The following is a 25,866-nucleotide window of genomic DNA, read 5'->3' as shown; positions in this document are numbered from 1 at the left end:
GACTAATATCTCCTATTCTAGTGTAGATGAGTGTTTATTGAGGTGTTTATAGACTAATATCTCCTATTCTAGTGTATAAGAGTGTTTAATGAGGGGTTTATGGACTAATATCTCTATTCTAGTGTATAGGAGTGTTTATTGAGGTGTTTATAGACTAATATCTCCTATTCTAGTGTATAGGAGTGTTTATTGAGGTGTTTATAGACTAATATCTCCTATTCTAGTGTATAGGAGTGTTTATTGAGGTGTTTATGGACTAATATCTCCTATTCTAGTGTATAGGAGTGTTTATTGAGGTGTTTATGGACTAATATCTCCTATTCTAGTGTAAAGGAGTGTTTATTGAGGTGTTTATGGACTAATATCTCCTATTCTAGTGTATAGGAGTGTTTATTGAGGTGTTTATGGACTAATATCTCCTATTCTAGTGTATAGGAGTGTTTATTGAGGGCGTTTATGGACTAATATCTCCTATTCTAGTGTATAGGAGTGTTTATTGAGGGCGTTTATGGACTAATATCTCCTATTCTAGTGTAGAGGAGTGTTTATTGAGAGTGTTTATGGACTAATATCTCCTATTCTAGTGTATAGGAGTGTTTATTGAGGGCGTTTATGGACTAATATCTCCTATTCTAGTGTAGAGGAGTGTTTATTGAGGTGTTTATGGACTAATATCTCCTATTCTAGTGTATAGGAGTGTTTATTGATGTGTGTATGGACTAATATCTCCTATTCTAGTGTATAGGAGTGTTTATTGAGGTGTTTATGGACTAATATCTCCTATTTATTTATTTTTTTTAAGGGTTGGAAATGTGTGTGGGAAGTTGAGTACTCACCTGACGAGGTGAAAGATGAGTCTTTCTAGAGTGTGGAAATTCGAAGTAGGAAGTTCATCTACTTTTGCGTAGATCGCTTGCTGCCTCTCATATTTCTCCGGCAAGTCTGAAGGAAGAAAAAATGAGGGATTTTAAGCTGCATCTTGTCAAACATTTTATTTAATTTTTTTAATTAGAGATCAAACATAATTTAAAATACACACCAACAGCGTACAGGAAGTCGTTGTAGAGGCCGTAGGTCATTAGGGGTTCTGGTAGCTCCCGTAACCAGCTTTTAATCAACCCAGTGACCGTGTGAATCTGGTAGTTTTCAAGATATTCCCTCTTGGGATCTGAGAACATACACACACACACGTATGTGTGATTAGCAGACGTGCAGTGTGTATAGTTCCATAAGGAATCACACCAGTTCCACCAGTGCATTGTTCAGCACTGTTTGCCTAGAGGCATGGAGTGTGTACATAAGTGTGTATGTAAGAGTGTAGTGTGCGCATATACATACAGCGCTGTCGCTCAGTAACCTTGATGAGGTTACAAGGACGTATGCATATATACAGCAGGTGTGTACTTGACTGTGAGTGTGTGTGTGTGTGTGTGTGTGTGTGTGTGTGTGTGTGCGTGTGTCAGGCTTACTGGTCTCCATCAGGTGATGCAGCTCTTTGGCCTTGCAGGCAGATCCAGACTTGCGGTAGATCCCCTCGGTGTAAAGTCCATGCAGCTCCACATGGGCCAGCATCATCTCCATGACAACTGGAACCGGCGTCTTACTGCTGGTCAGGGCACTCACATACACTCCGAAATGGACAGAGCTTTTACCAGACTCAACCTAAAACACACACACACACACACAAACACACACACACACAAACACACAAACACACTTACTGTCTATATGCAAATAATTTCCCATATGAACTAATAGGTTTTAGGTTGGACAATCTGCACTGTTGGCAAAGCAGTATATTTTTGATAATATTAATAATAATAAAAATAAGTCACCTTCTGTAGTAATGGTCTGTAATAATCATGTAATACATTAATTACGTATATTATATATGGACGCTATAAGCACATAAGAGATACACTTGTGTAATTACGAGTCAAAAGGGTTATTGCAGATATTAATAATGCATAATTTTGCCCCCCCAATATGGTCAGTCTCCTTAATGCTGAGTATTAGCTGATACTGATTTGATCTTTTGTGTTTGTATTAATAATCCAGCTCCCGATGTTTAGATCAGACGAGCTGCTGATTAATGGGTTCATTAAAATCCTTTATTTTCAGTATCAGATTGTATAATCAGACATTCTGGACTGACTGATTTAGTGTAGTTGAGACTTTTTCTTTATAGTGTTATATCTGATAATCCAATCTGACTCTCCTCCCTGACCAATCAGCTCCCAGCTCCTTTACAACACCGCAATCTAATCACTTCCTGTGTGTGTGTGTGTGTGTGTGTGTGTGTGTGTGTGTGTGTGTGTATGTATGTGTGTGTGTAGTGGTACACACTCTGGACTGGTATCTGTGGTGGTACTACTGGTGTGTAATAACTGGTTTATAGTTGGTGAATATGGCTGTGTGTATGATTGGGGTCTCTATAGCACGTGTGTTAGCATTAGCGTTAGCCTACACTCAGTTCTGAACGGGTTCTTCAGTGCTGGTTTAAGAACAGAGGAAGACGAGGGAGCGGTTCTCCGGTTCTCCCGCTGCTAAAACAGAGCGTTTCAGTGAGAGTTTTGAAAAGGGTCAGATATTATGGTCTGTTTTCAGGTTCCACTGTAAAATAGCTCCACACTGCAGAACCTCAACTCCTTTATTTACCTTCTGAGAACGTCCGCACTGCTGCTGCTGCAGCCGGCTGGACAGTACTGTCTGTTAATAGCGCTTTGAGGACAGCAGGTGGCGCTCTGAACACCATGGTTAAAACAAAGACACTGAACTGAATTAGGATTCAACTAGCCGATACCCGATCCATTAAAATATGCCTGGATCGGCTCGGATCCTGATCCACTTTTCCACAATTACACAGTTACTCCAGAGTAATCACATAGTAGAGCCCAGTAACCCAGCCTGCTCACCTTCCCGAAGGTGTGTTTGGAGCAGTATGTGACTATTTTACTGAGACACTTCCTGTGGCACACCATCTTACAGGCTGGAGAGAGAGAGAGAGAGAGAGAAAGAGAGAGAGAGAGAGATTTCAATGTAATATTAAATGTTAATCTAGATCACAATTTAAAAAAATATGTAAAAACAGTGCATTCAGAATTCACTGTGTCTCTCACGCAACAAGAACCGTCTCATTTGCATATCCCCGCCCAGTCAGCCTACCAAGGTGTAAAAGTGAACGATGGTTCTGGTTCGTGAGCCCATACAGGAACTATATAAAGTACAGGAGGGTCACTGGTATCATGCAGAGTTCGGAGCCTCAGATCCGAAGCAGAGGATTATGGGTGAAAACTCACAGCTGCATATGCAGGCTTTCTCCATTCCCCAGATGAACGAGCTGCACAGGTCACATGACTGGTAGATGTTCACCTGATAGGTGTTGAAATTGTGGTCCAAAGGACTGTCCGGCTGTGGGACACAGAACACAGAACAGGCATGATAGACTGCAGGACGCTCCACAGGATGGGTGTCCCACCACAGGACACAGCATGAGACACATACAGCACACTGCAGGACACACCGCAGGACACATGCCTGCTACAGTAATTAATGTAATTAATTCTAGAATTATATAATTAGCTATAAAATGCATTTAATTACAATTGCAATTAATAGATAATATAATGGAGATTTAATGGATGGACAAATGAAAAAATTAAATGTAGACAAACAAACTTACACATTTACCGTTTGTCCTCTTCACCTTTTTCGTGGGCTGGTGGGTGTAGAGGAACACATGATGAAATAAAGGGAATTGTTCAAATATGATAAATAATTATAAGATATAGATATAGATAATTATAATTATAAGTATATCTAATAATATCCCATAAAACATCATATTTACACTGTATTAACTTTTTAAAGGAAAGGCTGAACAGGACGATGCTGAAGATGGTTACTGTAGGTTGTTTAGGAACGTACCTTCACAGGCTCCAATTCCAGCGAGGCCTTTTTAATCTCAGCTCTGATAAAGTTATCTAGAACAGACTGGAACAGATTGACCACCATGGGCACCTCCTCCCTCTTCTTCTGCGCAGCCAGGCTGGCCACTTTGCTCTTATAGCCCTGCAGCAGGCCTTTGTAGTTAATCTGAGGGTTCTGGGGGCACAGGACAGAGTGGGCTCAAATGAGCGTACAGTGATGGGGATGAAGGCCCGGACAGGTGCAGGAAGTGCAGGTCTATACTCACGGAGAGAGAGTACATGCTCTTGATGGTGTCTCTGAACTGGGTGGTGGCTGTGAGAAAAATCACCTCCGTCTCTGAGAGAACCTTCGTCTGGGACTGGAGATCATTCATCTGCATTTAACACAGCAAGCACACAACTAAACCCACTGGCCACTTTATCAGAAACAACCAAATTGTGCCTCTACTTACTGGCCACTTTATTAGAAACACCTATTTTTATGTGCTTCCTTACTGGCCACTTCATTGGAAACACCCACCTCCTTGTGCTTCCTCACTGGCCACTTTATTAGAAACACCCACCTCCCTGTGCTTTCTCACTGGCCACTTTATTGGAAACAACCACATTGTGCTTCCACTCACTGGCCACTTTATTAGAAACACTCACCCTTATTGTGCTGCCTCACTGGCCACTTTATTAGAAACACCACTCACTGGAAGCACAATAAATCAGACTCACCTGATTTCCCAGGTACTCGTCCAGGTGGCGCAGCTCGCCGGAGTCCGTGATCTGCCGGTCCAGAAAGGCGTCGCACTGCTCCTGCACGCGCGTGCCCCGACTGATCCGGATGCTGGGGTTCCGGCGTTTGAGGTTGGGCAGAGTGGACACAGTGTAGGGGTTTGGGTGGTACGAGTGAGGGCTTCCGTCTACAGGACAGAAACACAACCCAGTGAGCCAGGGATGGAGAAACCCGGGAAACCAGTGAGTGACAGGAGGTACAGCCTTAAACCCCCACCTCGTTCATCTTTCTCAGCGAGCGTCTTCACCATGGTAACGCTCCCATCCTGAGGAGTCAGGCGCTTCTTCTGGCCTTTTGGTAAAAACTTAGCATAGAACGGAGTCCTGACAACGACCAGGCATACGGGAAAACAGTCAGACGAGTAGAAGTCTAGCAAATCAAACGTGTCAGCTTAAGGTTCTTCACTGCATGTTCTAGATAACAGTGAGCCACGCAGTGTCAGAAACATCAGCAAGTCTATTAGAGATTACTAATAGAGCACCTCCACCCTCTCTGAGGAGAGTGTGATGATCTAGTACCATGCTAATGGGTGCTAGGGTTTTCATGATCTTCATGATTTAAGCTGCACCAATTGCTGACACAGATGTGCAAATGCACACACAGCTTGTCTAGTCCCTGTAGAGAAGAAGTACTGCCAATAGAATAGGACTCTCTGGAGCAGATCAACATCATGACCCTATTGGCTCCATGCTGCCTAATAATGCCAGGCGTGAGCTAGAGGGGGGTATAAAGCGGAAGAACTGTGTTCTCTGAAATGATGGAGGAGGAGCTCCATCTAGACACAGTTACTCCAACAAAATTTAATACCCTCGATTTCAAAATGCTCATGAATGAGCATGCGTCCCAATACTTTTGTCCATATAGTGTATAATGATACTACTGATGTTTTATTGAAATTTATTTATTATTAAATCCAGTTTCATGTCAAATGGAAAAGCTTCTGTAACACTGAGTCAGGACTACTGTTCGGGTTCACGAGTAATTGGTAAGTAATTAGACGGTATTTATTGGTATGTAATGAGTAACTCACTTCTCTGGAGTGCTCTGCTGCGAGGAGCCGGCCATGCTGGATCTCTTGCTCCCCTTTGGCCCGTCAGTTTCAAAACTCAGCTGAAAGGAAGACGGCAGTGTTAGACAAACAGCAGGAGGAACTCCGACCGGGATGGTTCTCTGGACACCGATCCGGACGGCCCTTCCGTAAATCACACGGAATTCCCAAACATCTAAACTCCGCCTTCGTTCTTTTCATTCTGAGGGTTTTCAGGTGCCAACGACCCGAACACCCAACTGATGGTTTAGTACGGTAATAATCTACTGCCTTACGGCCTAAAATGGTTCTATATAGCACTGAAAATGGGTTCTTTTACTTGTAATGATGGTGGAACCCTTTTTGAGGCTCAAACTGGTCTCAAAGTGGGGTTCTGGAAACTGGGTTCTGGGGGGGTGGTTCACAATTTTAACTCTAATATGCATAAGCCTCATGATCCAGAACAATGAACAGAATAGTCATGTTCCACAATTCAAATAAGGGTTCTTCAGATTATCTAAAGGCAATGGTTCTATATGAAACCCCAGCAAATGAAGGAAAAACTGGAATGCTGAAATGGTTCTTTGCTATATTAGATGGTTCTCAATCAGTGTTGCACCAAGAAGGGTTCCACTATTGTTATGGTTACCCTGTCAAAGAACCAGCTTCAGGAATAGAACCCGTCTTGCTTTGAGTATAAATTTGCACTGGAAAGCAGAAAAGGGTTCTATAACGGTTCTATACCCAATGTTAAGGGTTCTATACAGAACCATGCCAACAACCGGAATGCTGAAGTGGTTCTTTGTTCAGTTAAAGGGTTCTACAAGGTTCTAGACAGCACCAAAAAGGGTTCCACTATTGTTAGTTATAGAAGTGTTATTAGTACTAGAACCCTTTTTGTTCAGTGTAAATTTGCACCAGTCATCAAAAAGGGTTCTAGAAGGTGGTTGGTGTAGGTTGGTAACAGTACCACCGTCCCCCCAAAACAGTAGGCTAGGCTGGACAAGTCCACCACTCTACACCAATAGGGCGAGGGCCGTAGGAGCTTGTGAAGTCCTAACCAATGGAAGAACACCTTTATGTTTGCTGATCCTGGAACCCCTTTCGGTGCCAACTGACCCGAATGATTGGGGCACAGATGGCACCAGTGTTTCTACGGGACGTCAGTAAACAGGCCCAGGGTCAGTCTAGGCTTAACGTGTGTCCAGAAAACCAAACCCTTTGCCGGCTCAAGTCCACAGACCACATCATTCCGTCTTCAGCATCCTTCCAGATCCACCCTAAAGAGAACCAGTCCGCACTCAGCTGGTCCCACCTCCACACTGCTGACCCACGCCCAGGAGGAGGAGGAGCCACATGTCCGGAGGAATGACCGGCAGAAACTCGGTCAACAGAGACGTTTGAGTCTGCTCAGGTTAGATCACAGAACGGAGAACCAATCAGTAGATCAGCAGATCAATAAGATCGATAGATCAGAGCTTTCCCACCACCACTAGAGAATCAAGCCGTGAAGCCATCCTCCACCCCCTCCCCTCACATGCAGCCCTCGTCCTGACCAGACCCTGACCTTTTTTGCTACAGGTGAGTTTCTAAGTGAGTTTCAGCTTTAACCCCGTAAACCCTGAACAGCCTCAGAACCACAGATCAGATCAGATCAGATCAGATCAGATCAGACCGAACGAGAAGATTCATCCATTCAATTCATTCAATAATCGAATCATTCTGTACGGCATGAGCTCAGGGTTTGAGGGGTTAACGATTAGCCCAGATGAGTTTATCATCAATGCAGACGGACAGACTCCTTCACTGGATTCAGATCTATATAATCAGACTGGATTAAACCGCAGATCAGAAACACAAAGACAGGAAGAACACGCTCTACAACTATCCGCACCCTCAGTCGTCAATACAACGTATTAGTAACGCTTACAGCGAAAGGGTGCCAATAGTTTATGAGGATGTGGCATTTCCTGTTTCCTTAACCGTCATCTCGACCATCAACCTCACCTTATACACCATTACTACTCCTGGCATCTGAATTAGGAAGTTCACATTTCAGGGTTTTAGTGGCAATGCTATCAACGCTAACAGTGCTAACAAAAAAGGTCAGAAAGCAGCCGCTACCACAGAAAACATGGATAGATTCAGCCGTTTGAAGAGAAGCAGTTCAGATTCAGGTTCAGGTCCAGGTCGGCCCCGGCTGAGGTTTCCTCCTCCAGAACAGAATTCAGTGTTCCAGCTCTCCAGCTTTGCAACGTCCAGCGTTGAGTCAGGTTTACACCTTCCCATCATACCCCAAACGCAGCCAGTCAGCGGAGACATGCTTGCTTCTTTAGTTTAGAGTTTTGGGGGAGATATGAGCATCCATATGGTTGCCATGGTATGTCAGGGGGTTGCTAAGGTTTTCTCTAACGTGAAATAATTGTTTATTTATTTATTTATTTATTTTTAGCTCTGAAACACTGTCAACGCCCCGATATCCAAATACGTCCAACATCACTCTACCCCTCGGCCGACGCCGCGACAACCAAGCTGACTGGACAGTTGTGTCCCAGCAACTAGCGTATTTTGATGAAGTGGCTTAGGGCTCTAATCTAATGTGCTGCGGGTTCGAATCCCGAGACATGTCGCTTTGCCGTCAGCGAAAGCTGTTGCTGTGCTCTTTCCGGGTGGGTAGATGGTGCTTTATCCCCTCAGCTCCCGTAAAGCGACGCTGGCCGGCACAGGCGTCTGTTACCTGGTGTGGTGGAGCTGGGGACCCCTGGGAAAGCTACCCGGCGATGCAGCGTTGGCGGCAGAAAAGAGGTGGCGCATGGCTTCACATGTATCAGAGGGAATGTGGAGATGTGTCACGAGCTACGAACGGATGGGCTTAACTGGGTCATAAAGAATTTTTTTATTAAATAAATAAATAAATGAATAAATGATAATAAAGATGTAATGAAGCGGTCACACCGAGACATCGTGCGGGATGAAGGATGTCTTGGTCACTCGAGAACCTTCAGCCTGTGTGTTAATGTTCTGCTGCTGTGTTGTGTCCACTGTGCGACATCTTTTACCTCCAGTTATTAATGACATCATTTATTATTCAAACAAACAAACAAACAGACACTTTGACACGTCTCTGCTGACTGACTGCATTTGGGGCGGACTGTGGGAATCTGATGCATCACCAGACTATCCCTTTAACCTGAAGGTCTGCATGCAGGGCCCCAAGCCTGCCCCGTCCTGCCCTGGCAGGGATTGGGCTCATGCAGTCACCTGGACGTCCAGCTCCGCTGGGTTGCTGGATTTATCGGACTCAAAGGGGCTCATGGGGGGCAGGGGGAAGTTCCAGTACTCCAGGTCCCCGGCCTCGCCGTGGGGGAGCATGAGGACGCTGCGGGGGTTGGCAAGCCGCCGCTTGTGCTTCAAGCGTTTACGGCTTCGCAGCTTCACCTAGTGAGGTTTCAGAAGCTACATCAACCTGCAGGTGGCGCTGAGGGAGCGCAGTAATGGCTGAGCTAAAGCATATTACCACTCTCCCTTTAATACACAGCACTGCTGAGCTGATCACGCACACTAGACATCCTGTCGTACGGTACCTCAGTCGTGGATGGAGACGTGCTGTCCGACTCCGAGGAGCTGAGCTTGGACAGGTTGTCCAAAGACATGGAGATCCCTCGGGTCCTAAAGCCAGGAAAAGTGAGAAAGCGTGAGAGATTAGCCACAAAACACAAAGGACCAGCACAGGAACTCAAAAAGAAGTGGGCTGGGACTGAAATGGATCCTTACCCCTTTGTTAATACTGTGCTATTCTGTACAGGGGGCGCTACTAAGTGTACAGCTCACAGTCAGCTGGTATCTACAGTGTAAGTGCATGGCAGTGCCCCTAAAAGCACTAAGGGACCTTTCCCCTGGATGTAGTTGATCAGTCAACAGCTATGAGGCTAACGTTGCTAACACACCCAAATCCAAATACCTGCCCTCGCACCTCTCTCATCTCACTCTAACCACGTCCAAGTGTTCTTCAAGGTGGTCTTCAAGGGTTCTGCAGGTGGGCTAATGTAGTTTGGGACCCGATGTGACGTACTGTGAGCTGTATTATACTTACATCCCTCAAGAGTGACGAGGGGCGAGAGGGACGCCATCTACCCACCCGGAGAGATCACTGCTAATTATGCTCTCTCTGAATCCGGCTACTGATGGCAAAGTGGCATGGATCGGGATTTGAACTCGCGACCCCCAGGCCATACTGGTATCCAGATCCTTTAATCATTCTGTACTCTCCGCATGTCCTTAGGGTCCAAAATGACCCGGAGACATGCCTTGTACCCTGGTGGTGTTCGGCTTTCATGGATTTAAACATACAAAGGCAAATATTCTCGGCCTTTACGCTATACTGCCCAGCCCTCAGCTCACAGTATGTCATCCATATGGACAAGTCCTAATGAAGACCTGGTCTAAGCAGGTTGAGAGAAGTGTGCAGGACTACTGATGTCCAGTGTTTGTAGCAAAGCCAGCCTTGTAGCTGCAGGGCTAAACTAACCACTAAATATGCCTGATCCATTTCCCTGCATGTGGAATGTAGGAAGAGCTAAACAGGGATTCATTTGGGTCACAGCCTTGGAGAACCTGGAGATGAGGAAAGTTCTTACTTTAGGCTCTTCATCCTGTGGTCCTGCAGCTGTGGGTCCTTGAAATCGGACCTATCGAAAAGCACTATGTCGCTCCTTCTCTCCTTCCACTTCTCCACCTTCTCCTTCATAGTGGCCGTTTTAGAGTAGCGCTGGAGAAGCGCAGTGTTGGAGGGCTCGTCCTGAGCGGGCTGGACAGAACTCTGCCCACTATTCAGATCTAGGGAGACCGGGCGAGTCAGGGCTGGAGATGGAGACTCGTTCTCCTTCTCTGCTCTCGCTCTCTGCTCCGGCTTGCTGGGCTGCTCTTCACCGTTCAGTTTCTTCAGCTGACCGTCAGATCTTCCGTCTTCATCCATGCTCTTCTTCTCCACTGAGGTGGTCTGGTTGGGTAGGGGAGGCAGAGGCTTCGCTTTACCACTAGGGGGTCGTGGTGTTGATCTTTCGGTCTCCTCCATTCCTGGCCTGGCCTTGGCCCCATCCAAACCAACCCTGAGAAGAAAAGCAAAACCACTAAAATCACACCAGAGAGGAGGACGGCGTGTGCCTGTGTACTGCGACTGACTCAGCACACACCATTATATATATATATATATATATATATATATATATATATATATATATATATATATATATATATATATATATATATATATATAAATAATACACGTCATTTCCAATAAATTGATTATCCTTTTTGTACTAGGTGGGATAAGAAGTCTAGCTGCTCACTCACAACAGCACACACCCATGAGACAGAGCTAGCGCCAGCATAAGCAATTGTTTTGTATGCTTTTAAGAAAATATAATTATATATTATTACATTAATGATGAGAAAATGAATTAAAATAAGTAAATGTAGATAAAAAATAGGCAGGAGAAATCAAGAAAACAGAATTATGAGATCACTATGGTTACCTCTTACGCTCGGAGGACTTCTTCAGCAGCTGCAGGTTTTGGAGGCTCTGTCTCCGGCGGAGGTACTCGGCTCTCTGATGAGACTGTCTCCAGGCCGTCTGGATCACGGTGGCTGCCCTGTAGCGGGTCGACGCGCTGTAGCCTCGCCAGGTACGCTGGGATATACAGAAGAGGCATGCTTACACTGTGTGACAGAGCGGCCAATAGAAATGCTCCAAAACGACTCTGAATAAAACATTCGGACATTGACTTCCACTATAAGACGTTTTTTAAGACGAGTTAGAACAGGAAGTTAAAATCATGCCGCAGGAACATGAACTTCAATGAAAAATCTGCATTTAATCCACCTGAAACTGAATTTGAAACTTATTTTTGAAATGAATTATAAATAAATTTGAATTAAATCAAAATTTGGAAATAAAACAAAGTTTATATGAATTAGAACTAAAATTTAATTTTAAACTAAATCTGAATTTTGAACAAAAGCAGAATTTTAATCTGATTTTTAACTAAATCTGCATCTGGAAGTAAAACTGAATTTTAATCTAAATTTTGAACTGAAACAGAATTTAAATCTGAATCTGAACTTTAAACTACATTTTGATATGAATTAAATCTAAACCTGGAAATAAAACAAAACGTTTATATGAATTAGAACTTTAAACTAAAATTGAAATTTGAACTAAATCTGAATTTGGAAGTAAATCTGAATTTTAATCTGAATTTGAACTTTAACATTTTAGAATTAAATTTGAACCTAGAAATAAAACTAAAAGTTAATATGAATTAGAACTTTAAACTAAAATTTTGAACTAAATCTGAATTTGGAAGTTAAACTGAATTAATCTGAATTTGATCTTGGAACGAAATATTTTACTCCTTTACAACCTAAACATTCAATTTCTGAGCAAACTTCTAAAACTGTAACATTAAAAACAGCCTAAATCCGAGCTCAGGAACGGACACGCCGGGTCAGTGGGAGTCTCAGCACCTGTAGGGTTACAATGGCTTTCTTCTTCATCAGGAAGTGTTTCCTGGTCAGACAGGCGCGGAACCACCTCTGCAGGATGAGGATCCGGCGCATCACCTCCCTGTGGAGGGTCTCCTGGAGCTTCTGTCGGTCCACCTCCTTCAGAAACACCTGCAGAGCATAACAGAGCAGAGCGGTCAGGCAGAAGCAAGGAGACAGTCATCACTGCGGTCAGTCTGAACATGAAAAGCTCGGGGACCTTGGTCTTGCCGATCTGGAAGCTTGCGTCCTCGACGCCGGATCTCCGCAGCAGGTTAGGGATGTCCTTCTGAGGCGTAGACGCTTTCTTCGGCAGCAGAACCCGGAACTCATCGGTGAACTCCTTCAGGTGGAACAGATGGGACAATGTGAGAGCATGAGCTTCCCAATCAGGAACCTCAATGGTCCTTCATCATCATCATCATCATTTTTATTATTATTATTGAGAAGTTCAGTGAGAAATCTGAGGAACGCTGGAGGAACCGGACCTACTTCCACCTCAGCACAGTGTGTGGTATCACTCCGCCCACTGCGCTCCGGTCTGAGAGGGGAACCGCTCTACAGAGCGGGAGGTGATGAGGAGGAGGATGTAGATCCAGTTCAAAATTCAATGTGGAAGTGAAAATCCGGCCCAGCAGAGCTACCCAGGCAGTTGAAATGAAATCCTGGGCCGGATTTTTGCATTTCTGAGATTTCTGAGAGTTCGCAGTGTTAGCTTAGCATTTTTTCAGTGAGAATTTTACTACAGTAACTTCTACTCAACCGCCAATAGCAACAGGACAGGACAGGCATTACAGGCTACCTTAAAAGTGTACTTGGCTCCATATCCGGACCTCTTGATGCGAACCGTCTCCAGCATACCTGTGTACCTCAGCTGCTTCAGCACGAGATCCTCATCAAACTGCATTTCCCTCTGAAAACACACCGACACATCATCTAACCCCCCCAATCTGACCCAGTCCATCATGAAGCTCTGGTCAAAGACTATATCTATCAACAGTAACCCTAGAACACTAATATTCATCTGCATTTATATTTATATACAAAAAAAAAGATACGATGGTTCATATTATAATGTAGAACTAATGAAACTATTAGGGGTCGACCGATTATCATCTGGGCCGATAATCAGAGCTGATATTGTTCATTTTACTGATAAATAGTCTCAGGCTTATTTTGTTTTCTGTATTTTTTCATAGGTATAGTTTAGAGAGAGCTGGTCAGTTGAGCTTAATTGTATTAAAATACTTATTATAAATGTATCATTACATTTTGTTCGTTATTATTTTCAAATGTACAGTATACAGCTCAATGCACTTAATTTGTAACATAAAAATAATAATAATTATAAAAACAAGAAAAGAATAATGTTAAAAAGTTCAGGTTGGATCAGAATTGCATTAAATTGTTCAGAAATTGTGTTCCTAAAAAATGTCACAATATAAACTTTGAATTTACAGCCAAATCAGTGGCTCAAAAATAAATAAATAAATGAATTAAATTAAATTAAATTAGATACATATTTAAAAAATTATAAAATAATAATGTTAAAAGGTTCAGTTTGGTTGCATTAAATTGTTCAGAAATTGTGTTCCTAAAATGTTAACAATATAAACCTTGAATTTGCAGCAAAATTAATAAAATAGTAAATGAATTAATATATATATACATATAATAATTGTTACATTAGATTAAATATTATATAAAAAGACATCAGTAACCGTTTACTGAAGGGCAGCATTTTGAACGGATATAAATCATTTCCAGAGGTTTTTTTTTCCCGTTCCATCTCGTGATTTCCCCTCAGAAAGTGTTGGGAGAACTGGAATAAGCCCTTCTCCAGGTTTTAATGTTTATAGAGGTCTATAAGAACTGTCCTGAAAGGTTTCAGGCAGCTTGTGAACGACCTGAGCTGACCTTCAGTAAAACGTTACCAGGACAGGCAAAGTGCGGCACAGATTCCAGACCGAACTTTATCAGGGCTGTAGAACATCTTATGAGCTTCTGTTCCACTGTACCTTCTCAGCGTTGGACCTGATGCAGCGGACGAAGAACGGTTCGGCTTTCCTCAGCGTGTCCAGCAGCCTGACCAGAGACGTCTGTAGAACAGCAGACAACACAGCGTGGGTCTCATTGATTTCTCCATCAGCTTCCATTAAGGCCCAACCAAACCCCATCCCACCCCAGAGTCCGACCCTCTCCTCGAATTCATGACGGTGCTCTTACTGAGGATTTCAAGCTAAGTTGGAAAGAGCATTCAGTGGGTTGAGGATGAATGATGATGAGGACGGTACAGACGTCCATTTTTGCTGAGGGGACACTTTCTGCCCCCCAATAGAGTTATAACATGACTGATAAACATCCCACTGAACTACAGTTACACCACTGATGCGCTCATCTGTAGGATGCACCCGTTTCCATGGTTACAGTGCAGCTGTTTCCATAGTTAGACTACACCTGCCTCCACCTACACCTACTGTAGTTCATCCTATGGTTTCGCCACAGCCATTTCCACAATTACACATCAGTCATTTCTAAGGTTATACTACACCCGTTTCCATGGTTACGCAATGGGGTATTTCTATGGTTGCTCCCTGTTTATTCCGCAGATACGCCGCGGCTCTTTCCGTTATTACGCTATGGTCATTTCATTAGTTGCGTTCAGTTTTCATGGTTACGCTACAGCCCATCCCATGATGGCGCAATAGTCATTTTTATTACTCCACTCTGTTTCCATGGTTAAACGTTAAGTTTCCATGGTTACACTGGAGGCACATCAGTTCTGCTGTATTTCCATGGTTATGCTTGTTTCCATGGTTATCCGACAGCTATTGTTATGACCGCACTACAGCCATTTGCGCAATCATGCTATGGCCATTATCCCACACCACCCAATTTCACGGTTACGCTACACCCGTACGCCCGGCTGTACTACAACCTAATCCAATTTATTACGGGGTCAATTCAGTCAGGGCCCCACAGGTCGAGCTCAGTCTCTTCATGCTAAACTGGTGGATACTGGTTTCCATTCACGGCCAGTCATGTTAGCATGCTTAGCTGACTTCAACTCGTTATGTTTGTTCAGCATCATGTACGCAACTCCTCTGGCTCCTCCTACCACTGAAATCAAAACCACGCCCCTGCCAGCATGACCAACCTGAAACTGGGCGCTGATGCTGGGGGGCTTCTTCTTCTTGTGGAGGTGCAGGAGGGACCTGGTGTCTCGGTTATGCAGGTTGAGGTCCACAATCATCTTCAGAGACTGGGAGTCAATCAGGTTCTGCACAGGACCAGGGAGAGAGAGCAGTTCCAGATCGTTGTGAGGCAAGTGAATGACTGTTCATGTTTATTCACCATCACCATCATCATCATCATCATCATCATCATCATGGTCCTCATTATTGAGGTGTTTAAGGCTTAGTAGAAGCGTACCTTGGGAATGAGCTGCTTGTGTTTGTTCGCTCGGTTCTTCCTGGAAGGAGGAAAGACAGGGTAAAGAGGAGGGTCTGAAGACACACCATGACTCAAACTAGTGCAGTCCTCATGACTAGGGCTGGGTATCGAACGAGGTTCATCAGAGGCCCTGAGCCAATACGCACACCTGTCCCACAACCTAGACTAGTGACAGGCTCAGTGCAGCATTCAGAGCCTTTAGCGAAGCTCCACCTTAACACAACCAATCTCCATGGCCTTATTATTGGATGCGCTGCAGCAGTTTCTGAGCCAGCACTGTTTATAGGCTTTGTTAGGGTCATGTTCTCCACTCTATTTGGATGCCTAAAGGGTTCTTTGCCTGTTTAAAGGGTTCTGTGCATGTTGGAACACCTGCAGATTGTTCTATATAGAATTATTTGATTAAAAGTTTAATGAGGGAGAGGAAGGACCATCCTACCCACTCAGAGAGAAAAACAGAGGACTAGGATTGCTGACGGATGGCTGTGGCAGCACCGGGGACCTGTGACCTCCCGAGGACCGATCCATCGTTCAGATTGTCTTTAGTATGTAAAGGTACTGAAAACTGTAGCGGAGGTGACCGTGCTGAAACGCTCTGGTCGATACCCAGCTCTACTCAGAAGCTCGGCTGTGGAGGCGGGACGGTACGAGGACACACTCACTGAGAGAACTGACGCAACTTCCTCATAGAAATGGTGGACAGACGCAGCTTTTGAGGAACTTCACCACCTAAACGCTTAATGGTGCACAGGACTTTGGCATGCAACTCCCTGATTAACCCAGAGCCCAGAGTGGAAGAGAGAGAGAGAGAGAGAGAGAGAGAGATTACGGAGTATAAACAGGTCAAAATCAACACTGATTAGTAGAACACAGATATTAAAGCGATAGTTTGATGAAAAATCGAACTGAACCATTTTTCAGTCGCGAGTCCCAAATGCAGTCGATCAGCAAAGCCTCCAATTTTACTGTGGAGATACAAGGCTTATGTAGCGAGAATCACACATTAGCCTTGTAGCTACAGTTACACTCATGCTGTTAGAAATTCGCCATCATCAAAAACTGAATTAGTGAATTACTTTACTTACAATTTTCAATTAAAAATCCATTTTAAACTGCAATGAAACTTTTAAACGGAATAAATGAGTTTTGGGATTTAACAGATTTTTTTTTTTTTTTTTTACATTTTTTAATCAAAATGAAATTTTTAACTGAATTAGAATTTTGAATTAAACTAAAATCATTAACAACTGCACCAAAACTGAACTTTTACACTGAATTAATTAATTATGAACCATATTATGAGTAAAACTGTGTTGATGCTTGAGTAAGACATATAATTATATAGATATATATTTTTAATGCATATAAAATTTCTAAATTCAAATTCAGATGGTCCGTCCCAGAATATCAAATATTACAATTCTAATTCAGAATTCTAAAGGCATGATTCTTCATCTCTGCCTGAACTCCACAGCTGATCCACTACAGTTGGCAGTGTGTAGATCTGACCTTTTTCTCACCCAAACTATCGCTTTAAAACAGTCCAGCCACCAAATTCCTACACCCAGGACCCAGCCCATCATCAGCAGCCATGATCATCTCAGCAGGAGGAGATGGATCAGGACCTTCACTGCTGTAGGTTCCTACAGAAACCTGAGCTTCAGGAACAGGACCCCTGAGCAAACCCTCATACTGTGGTCCTTACACAGAGAGAGGCCATGAGAGGAGGAGAACCCAGAGGAACCGGAGTGACAGTGTGACGGAGAGATTAGACATGGTGGAGGAGATCAGCTTACTTTTTACTCTCAAACGTGGCAAAAATGTCCTCGAACACCTCCAGCGGATTCTCCTCTGAGCGGTCAAAGGAGAACTCGATCAGCGAGCGCTGACTGCAGAGAGAACCAGTCACACGTTACCAGCCTGTACTGACCCTGCGGCTCCCTAGAACGCCTGGGCAGCCGGCACCTGACTACATAACCGTTCATCTTCTAATTATTAATGTATTTAAGAAACAAAAAGAGACTTATTTATTATTATTAATTATCTAATTATCTATGATCTGATCAACTCTATGAACATTCTACATACTAGATATTTGTTTTGGTTTTTTTAACCTACATACAGATTTATAACTGTCATATTATTGTTATTCAGTATGAATATAATTATTAATCCAGTATGAATCCTCAATATTCATCCTGGATATTAATGTCATTAGAGCTTCATCCTGGATATTAATGTTACTAGAGCTTCATACTGGATATTAATGTCATTAGAGCTTCATACTGGATATTAATGTCATTAGAGCTTCATCCTGGATATTAATGTTACTAGAGCTTCATACTGGATATTAATGTTATTAGAGCTTCATACTGGATATTAATGTTATTAGAGCTTCATGCTGGATATTAATGTTATTAGAGCTTCATACTGGATATTAATGCTATTAGAGCTTCATACTGGATATTAATGTTATTAGAGCTTCATACTGGATATTATATTATTTTAAATCACAGAAAATTGTGATTCCAAACTACAGAACTGTAATGTAATTCTACAATATTTAAAACATAATATTCACCATAACAAAATAAATCTCTCAAGTGTTCCCATGACATCCTCACCTCATCAGTCTGCCAATAGCTGAACTGGGTGTCCTCATATTATGTAGGGAATGACGTGAATAGCGTCTGATGGAGTCTGAAACATGAGAGGGAATATCTCTATATTACTAAACCTATAGGAGGTTCTTTAAGAGAACCCCTACCTCGTGTTTCCTCACTGGCCACTTTAACAGAAACAGAAACCCCATGTGGCCATGGAGTGTGAGCGGTACCTGGATGTTCTGAAGCCCAGCGGCGGCCGGCCTCTTTAAAAGTGGCCAGCGTTCGTATGGTGGCCCGAAGGATGCCCCAGCGGAACACAGCCACGGGATCTGAGCCAATCAGCTGCCTCAGGTAGCCCCGCTCACTGCTGCGCAGCAAAGCCACCATGTCCGGACGCATGTGGTCAGTGTTCTTCGCCCTGAAGTCCTACAACACAGACACCGAGGCGCTTTAAGGAGGCTTTACACCGGACTCAGCTTCATTATTTTAATAATAAAGATTTAATATATCTGTTAAATGTTGTTCTGCTTTACCTTTATCTGGTATTTGACCTTGCCGGCGTAGTGGAGGATGACAAAAGCGGGCTCCATGACCGGCGTGGGCACAAAGAAGGCATTCTCCTGATGCTGCTGTTTGAACTTCGCCAGCAGGGTGTCATCTGTGGCATGAGGGAAGCTGAAAGAGACAGAAAGCCTGAGAACAATGGCACATATATAGCCGATCGGTCAAGGACCGTCGTAGTTAGGATGTTCTGGACTGTGGGGGGCTTCTAGTAGGCCAGACCATCGACCAGCTAAATAAGTGCAACGCTTCAGCTCGTTCACCTGCTCTCCTCGTCCAGAAGGTGCAGGAGGCCGGTGGGCTTCTTGCTGATCAGGTTGATGCAGCCGATGTTGTCAGTGTAGTCCACAGTGCTCCAGGTGATGCCCTCCGACAGGTATTCCTCCTGCAATCCACCACAAAGCACCTGAGCCTCACTACCAGCCTGACAGCACTGCTCTGAACTCAACCCATCAGAATTCATGTTTACAGCGGAGAATGAACCAGGCCCTCCTCACCTGCTCCAGCCTGAAGATGTGCTGATTGCAGTAATGCTGCAGCTGTTCGTTAGCGTAGTTAATACAGAACTGCTCGAAGCTGTTCATCTTGAAATCCTCAAAGCCGAATATGTCCAGGACTCCTATGGACAGACACTTCAGAACACACAGGGTACAGAACCATCAGCACCACGTTCAGAACATATAAGCTAGCAATATTTGCATGCGTGTGTGTGGGTGAATATTTTGTGCATATTATGTCAGGTTATGAAGAAGGAAAAAAAATGCAATCAAATCCTCACAGCAATGCTCCTCCTCCTAAATCTAGTAGAAAGCCTTCCTCCCTGGACAGTAGAGACAGTTACTCCAACAAAAGCAGGATCATCTTTTAATACCCCTGATTTCAGAAGAAACCATGAACAAGCAGGTGTCCCAATACTTTTGTCTATTTAGTGTATTGTCTGTGCTGATACTGCTCGAGGAAACACTGGCCTCTTGTTCACTGTAGGGCTGAACGGAGAGAACCTGTTCCAGTACATGGATGCGGTTCAACATTATAGAAGTGTATGGGACACCCACCCACACACACACACACACACACACACACACACACTATCACTAGATACCCTATAATACTCCTACTATCCAGGAGCAGTGATAGAAGACTGCAGACTTCGGGCCCTGGTGTGAATGGCCAGCCTGCGGCGCTGATAGTCACACCACTGCACTGGTGCAGCTGCACAGGTAAGCGTGGTTAACTGGGACGTACCGGGACGGACTCTTCCATGTCTCTCTTGTTCAGAAGAGCGTGATTGATCCGCAGGACGATCCAGTCGAACAGTGAACTGTACAGAGATTTAGCCATGGAGTCTCGGGCTGTGATGGCCTAAAGAATAACCATTAAAACCACAATCAGATCAGCGTCACAGCAGAGTCTGTGTTTAATCACATCAACTCAGACAAAAAAAAAAAAATTATCTCTTATTATTAAATAATAATTAATAATAGTTTTAATAAGAATAGAACAAATACAATTCCCATATAGTTCATAGTTAATAATATAATTGTTTAGAATAGTTATAACGATTTTATTATTGAACTAAACAGAACAATATAACTATTTCCTAACAGTTTATAATAAGAGTTTATAATGTTTCTATGTTCAACACTGTTATAAAACAATTTCCATCAAAAATGTAGAATTTTGTTTAATAAAATATATTGTGAATTACATAGAATATAAAATATGAAAAATATGTTTTATAATAACAATAAACAGTTAAGAACAGAACAGCAATAATTATACTTTTTAAATTATGTAAAATATAATATACTAGTATTACTGGTTATGTATTTTCCTAATAACAAAAATAATGTTAGAACAGAGCTAAGATAAGACATGGCAGAATATATTTGATATAACAGTTCACAACAACAACAACAATAACAACAATAATAATAATAATAATAATAATAAGAGTGTCTAATGATATTTTGGTTAAATATTTCAATATTACAGTGAACTGAGTGGCGTGTATGGAGCAGGCTCACCTCACTGAGTGTGTACGGCAGAATGAGGACGTCATTGGCGGTCATTGCTTTCCTCTTGGTGAGAGCCTCCACCAGCAGCTTCTTCTTCACCTGTACTTTCAGAAACATCTCGGAGTTAGAAAACTACCTAGCAGGAGAGCGGTGACTCATCAGCACCTGCTGGCGTATGGCACAGGTGAGAGCCCCGATGTTCCAAATAATACCTGACTAACGTATGACAGCTTCATCACACCTCTGATTAGCGCAACGGAGCCGAGACAGCGCTCCAGACAATAGCGGCCGCTGGGTTCACTTCTAACTCCTTAACCACCTTTACTGCCACCACTCCACACAGTACATACAGTACAGTCCCACTGAAAACAACAGTGGAACCCTTCTTGGTGCTGCATTGAAGAGGTTCTATACAGAACCATCTAGAAAATGTTTCCTTGTACAGTGAAGAAGAAAGAATCCTTTAAGTTAAGTTGAGTTGTATACGGTTCTATATAGAACCCATGATGGAGGCCTTTCACAAATGGGTATACACTCTTAGCAAAAAGGTCAAAGGTTCATCTACATGCTTTCCACCAATAAAAAGAACCCTTTAACAAGGCAAAGAACCAGATAAGCCTCTAAATGGTTCTCCGAGATGTATATGACTTGATTCAGAACCGCTAAAGAACCCGTGTGCTAATTTCCCACAATTAGCGTTTTCGCTCGTGTAGCGTACAATGATGAAGACGGTCACCTTGAGGAGGTCAGAGAGAGTGGACAGGACGTCTGCAGGTCCCACTGTCAGACCCTCTCCATCAGCCTTCACCTCATACGTCACATTGCCCAGGTACAGAATGGCGGACAGCACAGAGAAGATCCTGTAAAACAGAGGAAAAGAGAACGTTTACAAACAAACAAATAAACAATACCTGTTTGTGTTCTGGCTGACCTGCAGTTTCTGTTCCAGCTTAGTGCCCTCTTTCCTATAATGGGAGGGTCAGGCCACATTCCAGGCCATATGATGAAGAAACCGAGGTTCTCCCAGACTGTTCGTAAGTGTTTTGCATATTATCATAAAGGTTACATCACAGCATGGCAAGCATGTTAACTCACACTGGGTGTGTTAGCTTAACACCACCCCCCTCCTCCTCACCACCCTGGGCTATTCTCATCTCTATTATTGTATTTCAAGGAAGCTGGATGATGCCTATTTTAAAAAATCCAGTCCGCTGAGACTCATCAGATCAACACCTCCAAATACAATCCTTACCTACAGAAGTGCAGTTCCTGAAGGACAGGGAGAAGGGTTACGCAGCTTTCAGGCAGTTGCTAGGGTTTTTACTAGGATTTATGCTAGGTAGTTGCTATGGTCTTACTTTGTGGACTACTATACAGTTAGACAGCATACTCACTGTTTCTTAGTTGCAGGCAGAAAGCCAACCATTTCCATGGCCTGATGAAGCCTCTTAAATTCATACTGGATTTCTGCTTGATCCTCCAGTTGAGGGTTATCCTGTAACAACAAGAGACAACAAACCATCAATAAACACCCACTATACACTACACACTCACTACACAATACACTATACACTAGGATATCAGTCATAAACACCTCAATAAACACTCCTATACACTAGAATAGGAGATATTAGTCCACATATACACCTCAATAAACACTCCTATACACTATAATAGGAGATATTAGTCTATAAACACCTCAATAAACACTCCTATACACTAGAATAGGAGATATTAGTCCACATATACACCTCAATAAACACTCCTATACACTAGAATAGGAGATATTAGTCTATAAACACCTCAATAAACACTCCTATACACTAGAATAGGAGATATTAGTCTATAAACACCTCAATAAACACTCCTATACACTAGAATAGGAGATATTAGTCTATAAACACCTCAATAAACACTCCTATACACTAGAATAGGAGATATTAGTCCATAAACACCCTCAATAAACACTCCTATACACTAGAATAGATATATTAGTCTATAAACACCTCAATAAACACTCCTATACACTAGAATAGGAGATATTAGTCCATAAACACCCTCAATAAACACTCCTATACACTAGAATAGAGATATTAGTCTATATACACCTCATTAAACACTCCTATACACTAGAATAGGAGATATTAGTCCACATATACACCTCAATAAACACTCCTATACACTAGAATAGAGATATTAGTCTATACACACCTCAATAAACACTCCTATACACTAGAATAGGAGATATTAGTCCACATAAACACCTCAATAAACACTCCTATACACTAGAATAGGAGATATTAGTCCATAAACACCCTCAATAAACACTCCTATACACTAGAATAGATATATTAGTCTATAAACACCTCAATAAACACTCCTATACACTAGAATAGGAGATATTAGTCCATAAACACCCTCAATAAACACTCCTATACACTAGAATAGAGATATTAGTCTATATACACCTCATTAAACACTCCTATACACTAGAATAGGAGATATTAGTCCACATATACACCTCAATAAACACTCCTATACACTAGAATAGAGATATTAGTCTATACACACCTCAATAAACACTCCTATACACTAGAATAGGAGATATTAGTCCACATAAACACCTCAATAAACACTCCTATACACTAGAATAGGAGATATTAGTCTATAAACACCTCAATAAACACTCCTATACACTAGAATAGGAGATATTAGTCTATAAACACCTCAATAAACACTCCTATACACTAGAATAGGAGATATTAGTCTATAAACACCTCAATAAACACTCCTATACACTAGAATAGGAGATATTAGTCTATACACACCTCAATAAACACTCCTATACACTAGAATAGAGATATTAGTCTATACACACCTCAATAAACACTCCTATACACTAGAATAGGAGATATTTGTCCATACACACCTCAATAAACACTCCTATACACTAGAATAGGAGATATTAGTCCATAAACTCCTCAATAAACACTCCTATACACTAGAATAGGAGATATTAGTCTATAAACACCTCAATAAACACTCCTATACACTAGAATAGGAGATATTTGTCCATACACACCTCAATAAACACTCCTATACACTAGAATAGGAGATATTTGTCCATACACACCTCAATAAACACTCCTATACACTAGAATAGGAGATATTTGTCCATACACACCTCAATAAACACTCCTATACACTAGAATAGGAGATATTTGTCCATACACACCTCAATAAACACTCCTATACACTAGAATAGGAGATATTAGTCCATAAACACCTCAATAAACACTCCTATACACTAGAATAGGAGATATTAGTCTATAAACACCTCAATAAACACTCCTATACACTAGAATAGGAGATATTTGTCCATACACACCTCAATAAACACTCCTATACACTAGAATAGGAGATATTTGTCCATACACACCTCAATAAACACTCCTATACACTAGAATAGGAGATATTTGTCCATACACACCTCAATAAACACTCCTATACACTAGAATAGGAGATATTTGTCCATACACACCTCAATAAACACTCCTATACACTAGAATAGGAGATATTTGTCCATACACACCTCAATAAACACTCCTATACACTAGAATAGGAGATATTTGTCCATACACACCTCAATAAACACTCCTATACACTAGAATAGGAGATATTAGTCCATAAACACCTCAATAAACACTCCTATACACTAGAATAGGAGATATTAGTCTATAAACACCTCAATAAACACTCCTATACACTAGAATAGGAGATATTTGTCCATACACACCTCAATAAACATTCCTTTACACTAGAATAGGAGATATTAGTCCATAAACACCTCAATAAACACTCCTTTACACTAGAATAGGAGATATTAGTCTATAAACACTGCAGTAAACACTCCAATGTGTGTGTGTGTGTGTGTGTGTGTGTGTGTTTGATTACCTGTTTGAGGTAGTGATACTCTTCTGGCTCCAGCAACTTGAACTCTTCCCGTTCCTCCTCAGAAGCTCCAACCAGCAGATAATAAAACACATGGTAGTTCCTGCAATAAACACACTCTCATCACCCTTCCTTCAACCACAGATGGGTCAACCACTCTAAAAGCTCCTCCCAGAAAGTTCTTCACCTAATGGTGATGAAGACGCTGCCTGATGCCTGAGACACTGTTCTACCAGAGTTCTGAGAAGAGTTCGGCTCTAGAACCTGCTTTTAGAACCAGATCATTAAAATGGTGGAGGGATACATTTGCACTGAACATGCACAGAAATGTATTACATTAGGTGAAGAACTTTCTGTGAGGAGCTTTTATTAGAGCTTCAGACATCTGCTTCCCTTCACCTCCAGTGTAGAACTCCAGCTCTGACTGGGGGAGCTTATCTAGAACCAAGCATTTCACACCAAACCTGAATCCCTCTGTTCACATCTTATGACCATCGCTTGGACATATTTATGGGTCAGGAGTGTAGAGAGTGGACGCTGTGGTGGGTTTGGGTCGTAGGTGCTACTCAGTTACCTTTCAGAGCTCTTCCTGGACACCAGGCGACACTTCTCCAGCAGATACTTCTCTATGGTGGCTCTGAAAACAAATGTAGATTGAGCAATCCAGGCTTGGCATCATCATCATCATTATCATCATCATGATCGTCATCACCCCTTTCCTGGCAGCTCTGTGACACACTGTAAATCAGGGGAGTCTATAAATAGCTCGGGTCGGGACATCAGCTTCTTTTGGGTTAACCTGGAGCTTAAACTGGAGGATGATGCACCAATTACATTCAGGGGGAGGAGCTTTGGAACAAATGAGGCTATGATGAGAAGCAATCACACTCAGGGGAAAAGCCTCAGAATAAACGAAGTGAGGGATTGGGACCAATCGCAGACGGGGGAGGAGTCTCTGACCAAATGTAGGGGTGATCAGAATTGCAGTCAGGGGGAG

General features: G+C 42.5%; 1 protein-coding gene across 6 annotated transcripts in view; it reads right to left on the bottom strand.

Moving 5' to 3' along the window:
* The window catches only part of LOC140562681 (myosin IXb), a 43,933-nt gene that overhangs the window by 4,816 nt on the left and 13,251 nt on the right, over nt 1–25,866 (bottom strand). For 5 of the 6 annotated variants that reach the window (XM_072688515.1, XM_072688517.1, XM_072688519.1 and 2 more), the window contains exons 4-36: nt 25,444–25,506; nt 24,873–24,972; nt 22,313–22,413; nt 21,655–21,778; nt 20,928–21,017; nt 20,146–20,262; nt 19,398–19,532; nt 19,164–19,285; nt 18,873–19,014; nt 18,570–18,765; nt 18,358–18,433; nt 17,530–17,622; nt 16,396–16,503; nt 15,713–15,752; nt 15,438–15,560; nt 14,299–14,379; nt 13,083–13,193; nt 12,501–12,623; nt 12,263–12,412; nt 11,272–11,426; nt 10,375–10,845; nt 9,322–9,406; nt 5,741–5,820; nt 4,927–5,033; nt 4,650–4,837; nt 4,196–4,303; nt 3,928–4,104; nt 3,683–3,718; nt 3,300–3,411; nt 2,916–2,989; nt 1,470–1,662; nt 1,040–1,168; nt 837–942 (exon numbers count right to left, since the gene is read on the bottom strand). In XM_072688515.1, the coding sequence (XP_072544616.1) occupies nt 837–942; nt 1,040–1,168; nt 1,470–1,662; nt 2,916–2,989; nt 3,300–3,411; nt 3,683–3,718; nt 3,928–4,104; nt 4,196–4,303; nt 4,650–4,837; nt 4,927–5,033; nt 5,741–5,820; nt 9,322–9,406; nt 10,375–10,845; nt 11,272–11,426; nt 12,263–12,412; nt 12,501–12,623; nt 13,083–13,193; nt 14,299–14,379; nt 15,438–15,560; nt 15,713–15,752; nt 16,396–16,503; nt 17,530–17,622; nt 18,358–18,433; nt 18,570–18,765; nt 18,873–19,014; nt 19,164–19,285; nt 19,398–19,532; nt 20,146–20,262; nt 20,928–21,017; nt 21,655–21,778; nt 22,313–22,413; nt 24,873–24,972; nt 25,444–25,506 (4,116 nt within the window). The remainder of the gene's footprint in view (nt 1–836; nt 943–1,039; nt 1,169–1,469; nt 1,663–2,915; nt 2,990–3,299; nt 3,412–3,682; nt 3,719–3,927; nt 4,105–4,195; nt 4,304–4,649; nt 4,838–4,926; nt 5,034–5,740; nt 5,821–9,321; nt 9,407–10,374; nt 10,846–11,271; nt 11,427–12,262; nt 12,413–12,500; nt 12,624–13,082; nt 13,194–14,298; nt 14,380–15,437; nt 15,561–15,712; nt 15,753–16,395; nt 16,504–17,529; nt 17,623–18,357; nt 18,434–18,569; nt 18,766–18,872; nt 19,015–19,163; nt 19,286–19,397; nt 19,533–20,145; nt 20,263–20,927; nt 21,018–21,654; nt 21,779–22,312; nt 22,414–24,872; nt 24,973–25,443; nt 25,507–25,866) is intronic. The other variant, XM_072688518.1, reaches the window with a different exon arrangement.

This window comes from Salminus brasiliensis, chromosome 9 (genome assembly GCF_030463535.1).
Source record: "Salminus brasiliensis chromosome 9, fSalBra1.hap2, whole genome shotgun sequence".
In the NCBI taxonomy this organism is placed as follows: Eukaryota; Metazoa; Chordata; class Actinopteri; order Characiformes; family Bryconidae; genus Salminus; species Salminus brasiliensis.
The sequence above is the reverse complement of the archived record's forward strand: the minus strand, read 5'-3'. Positions and strand labels throughout refer to the sequence as shown.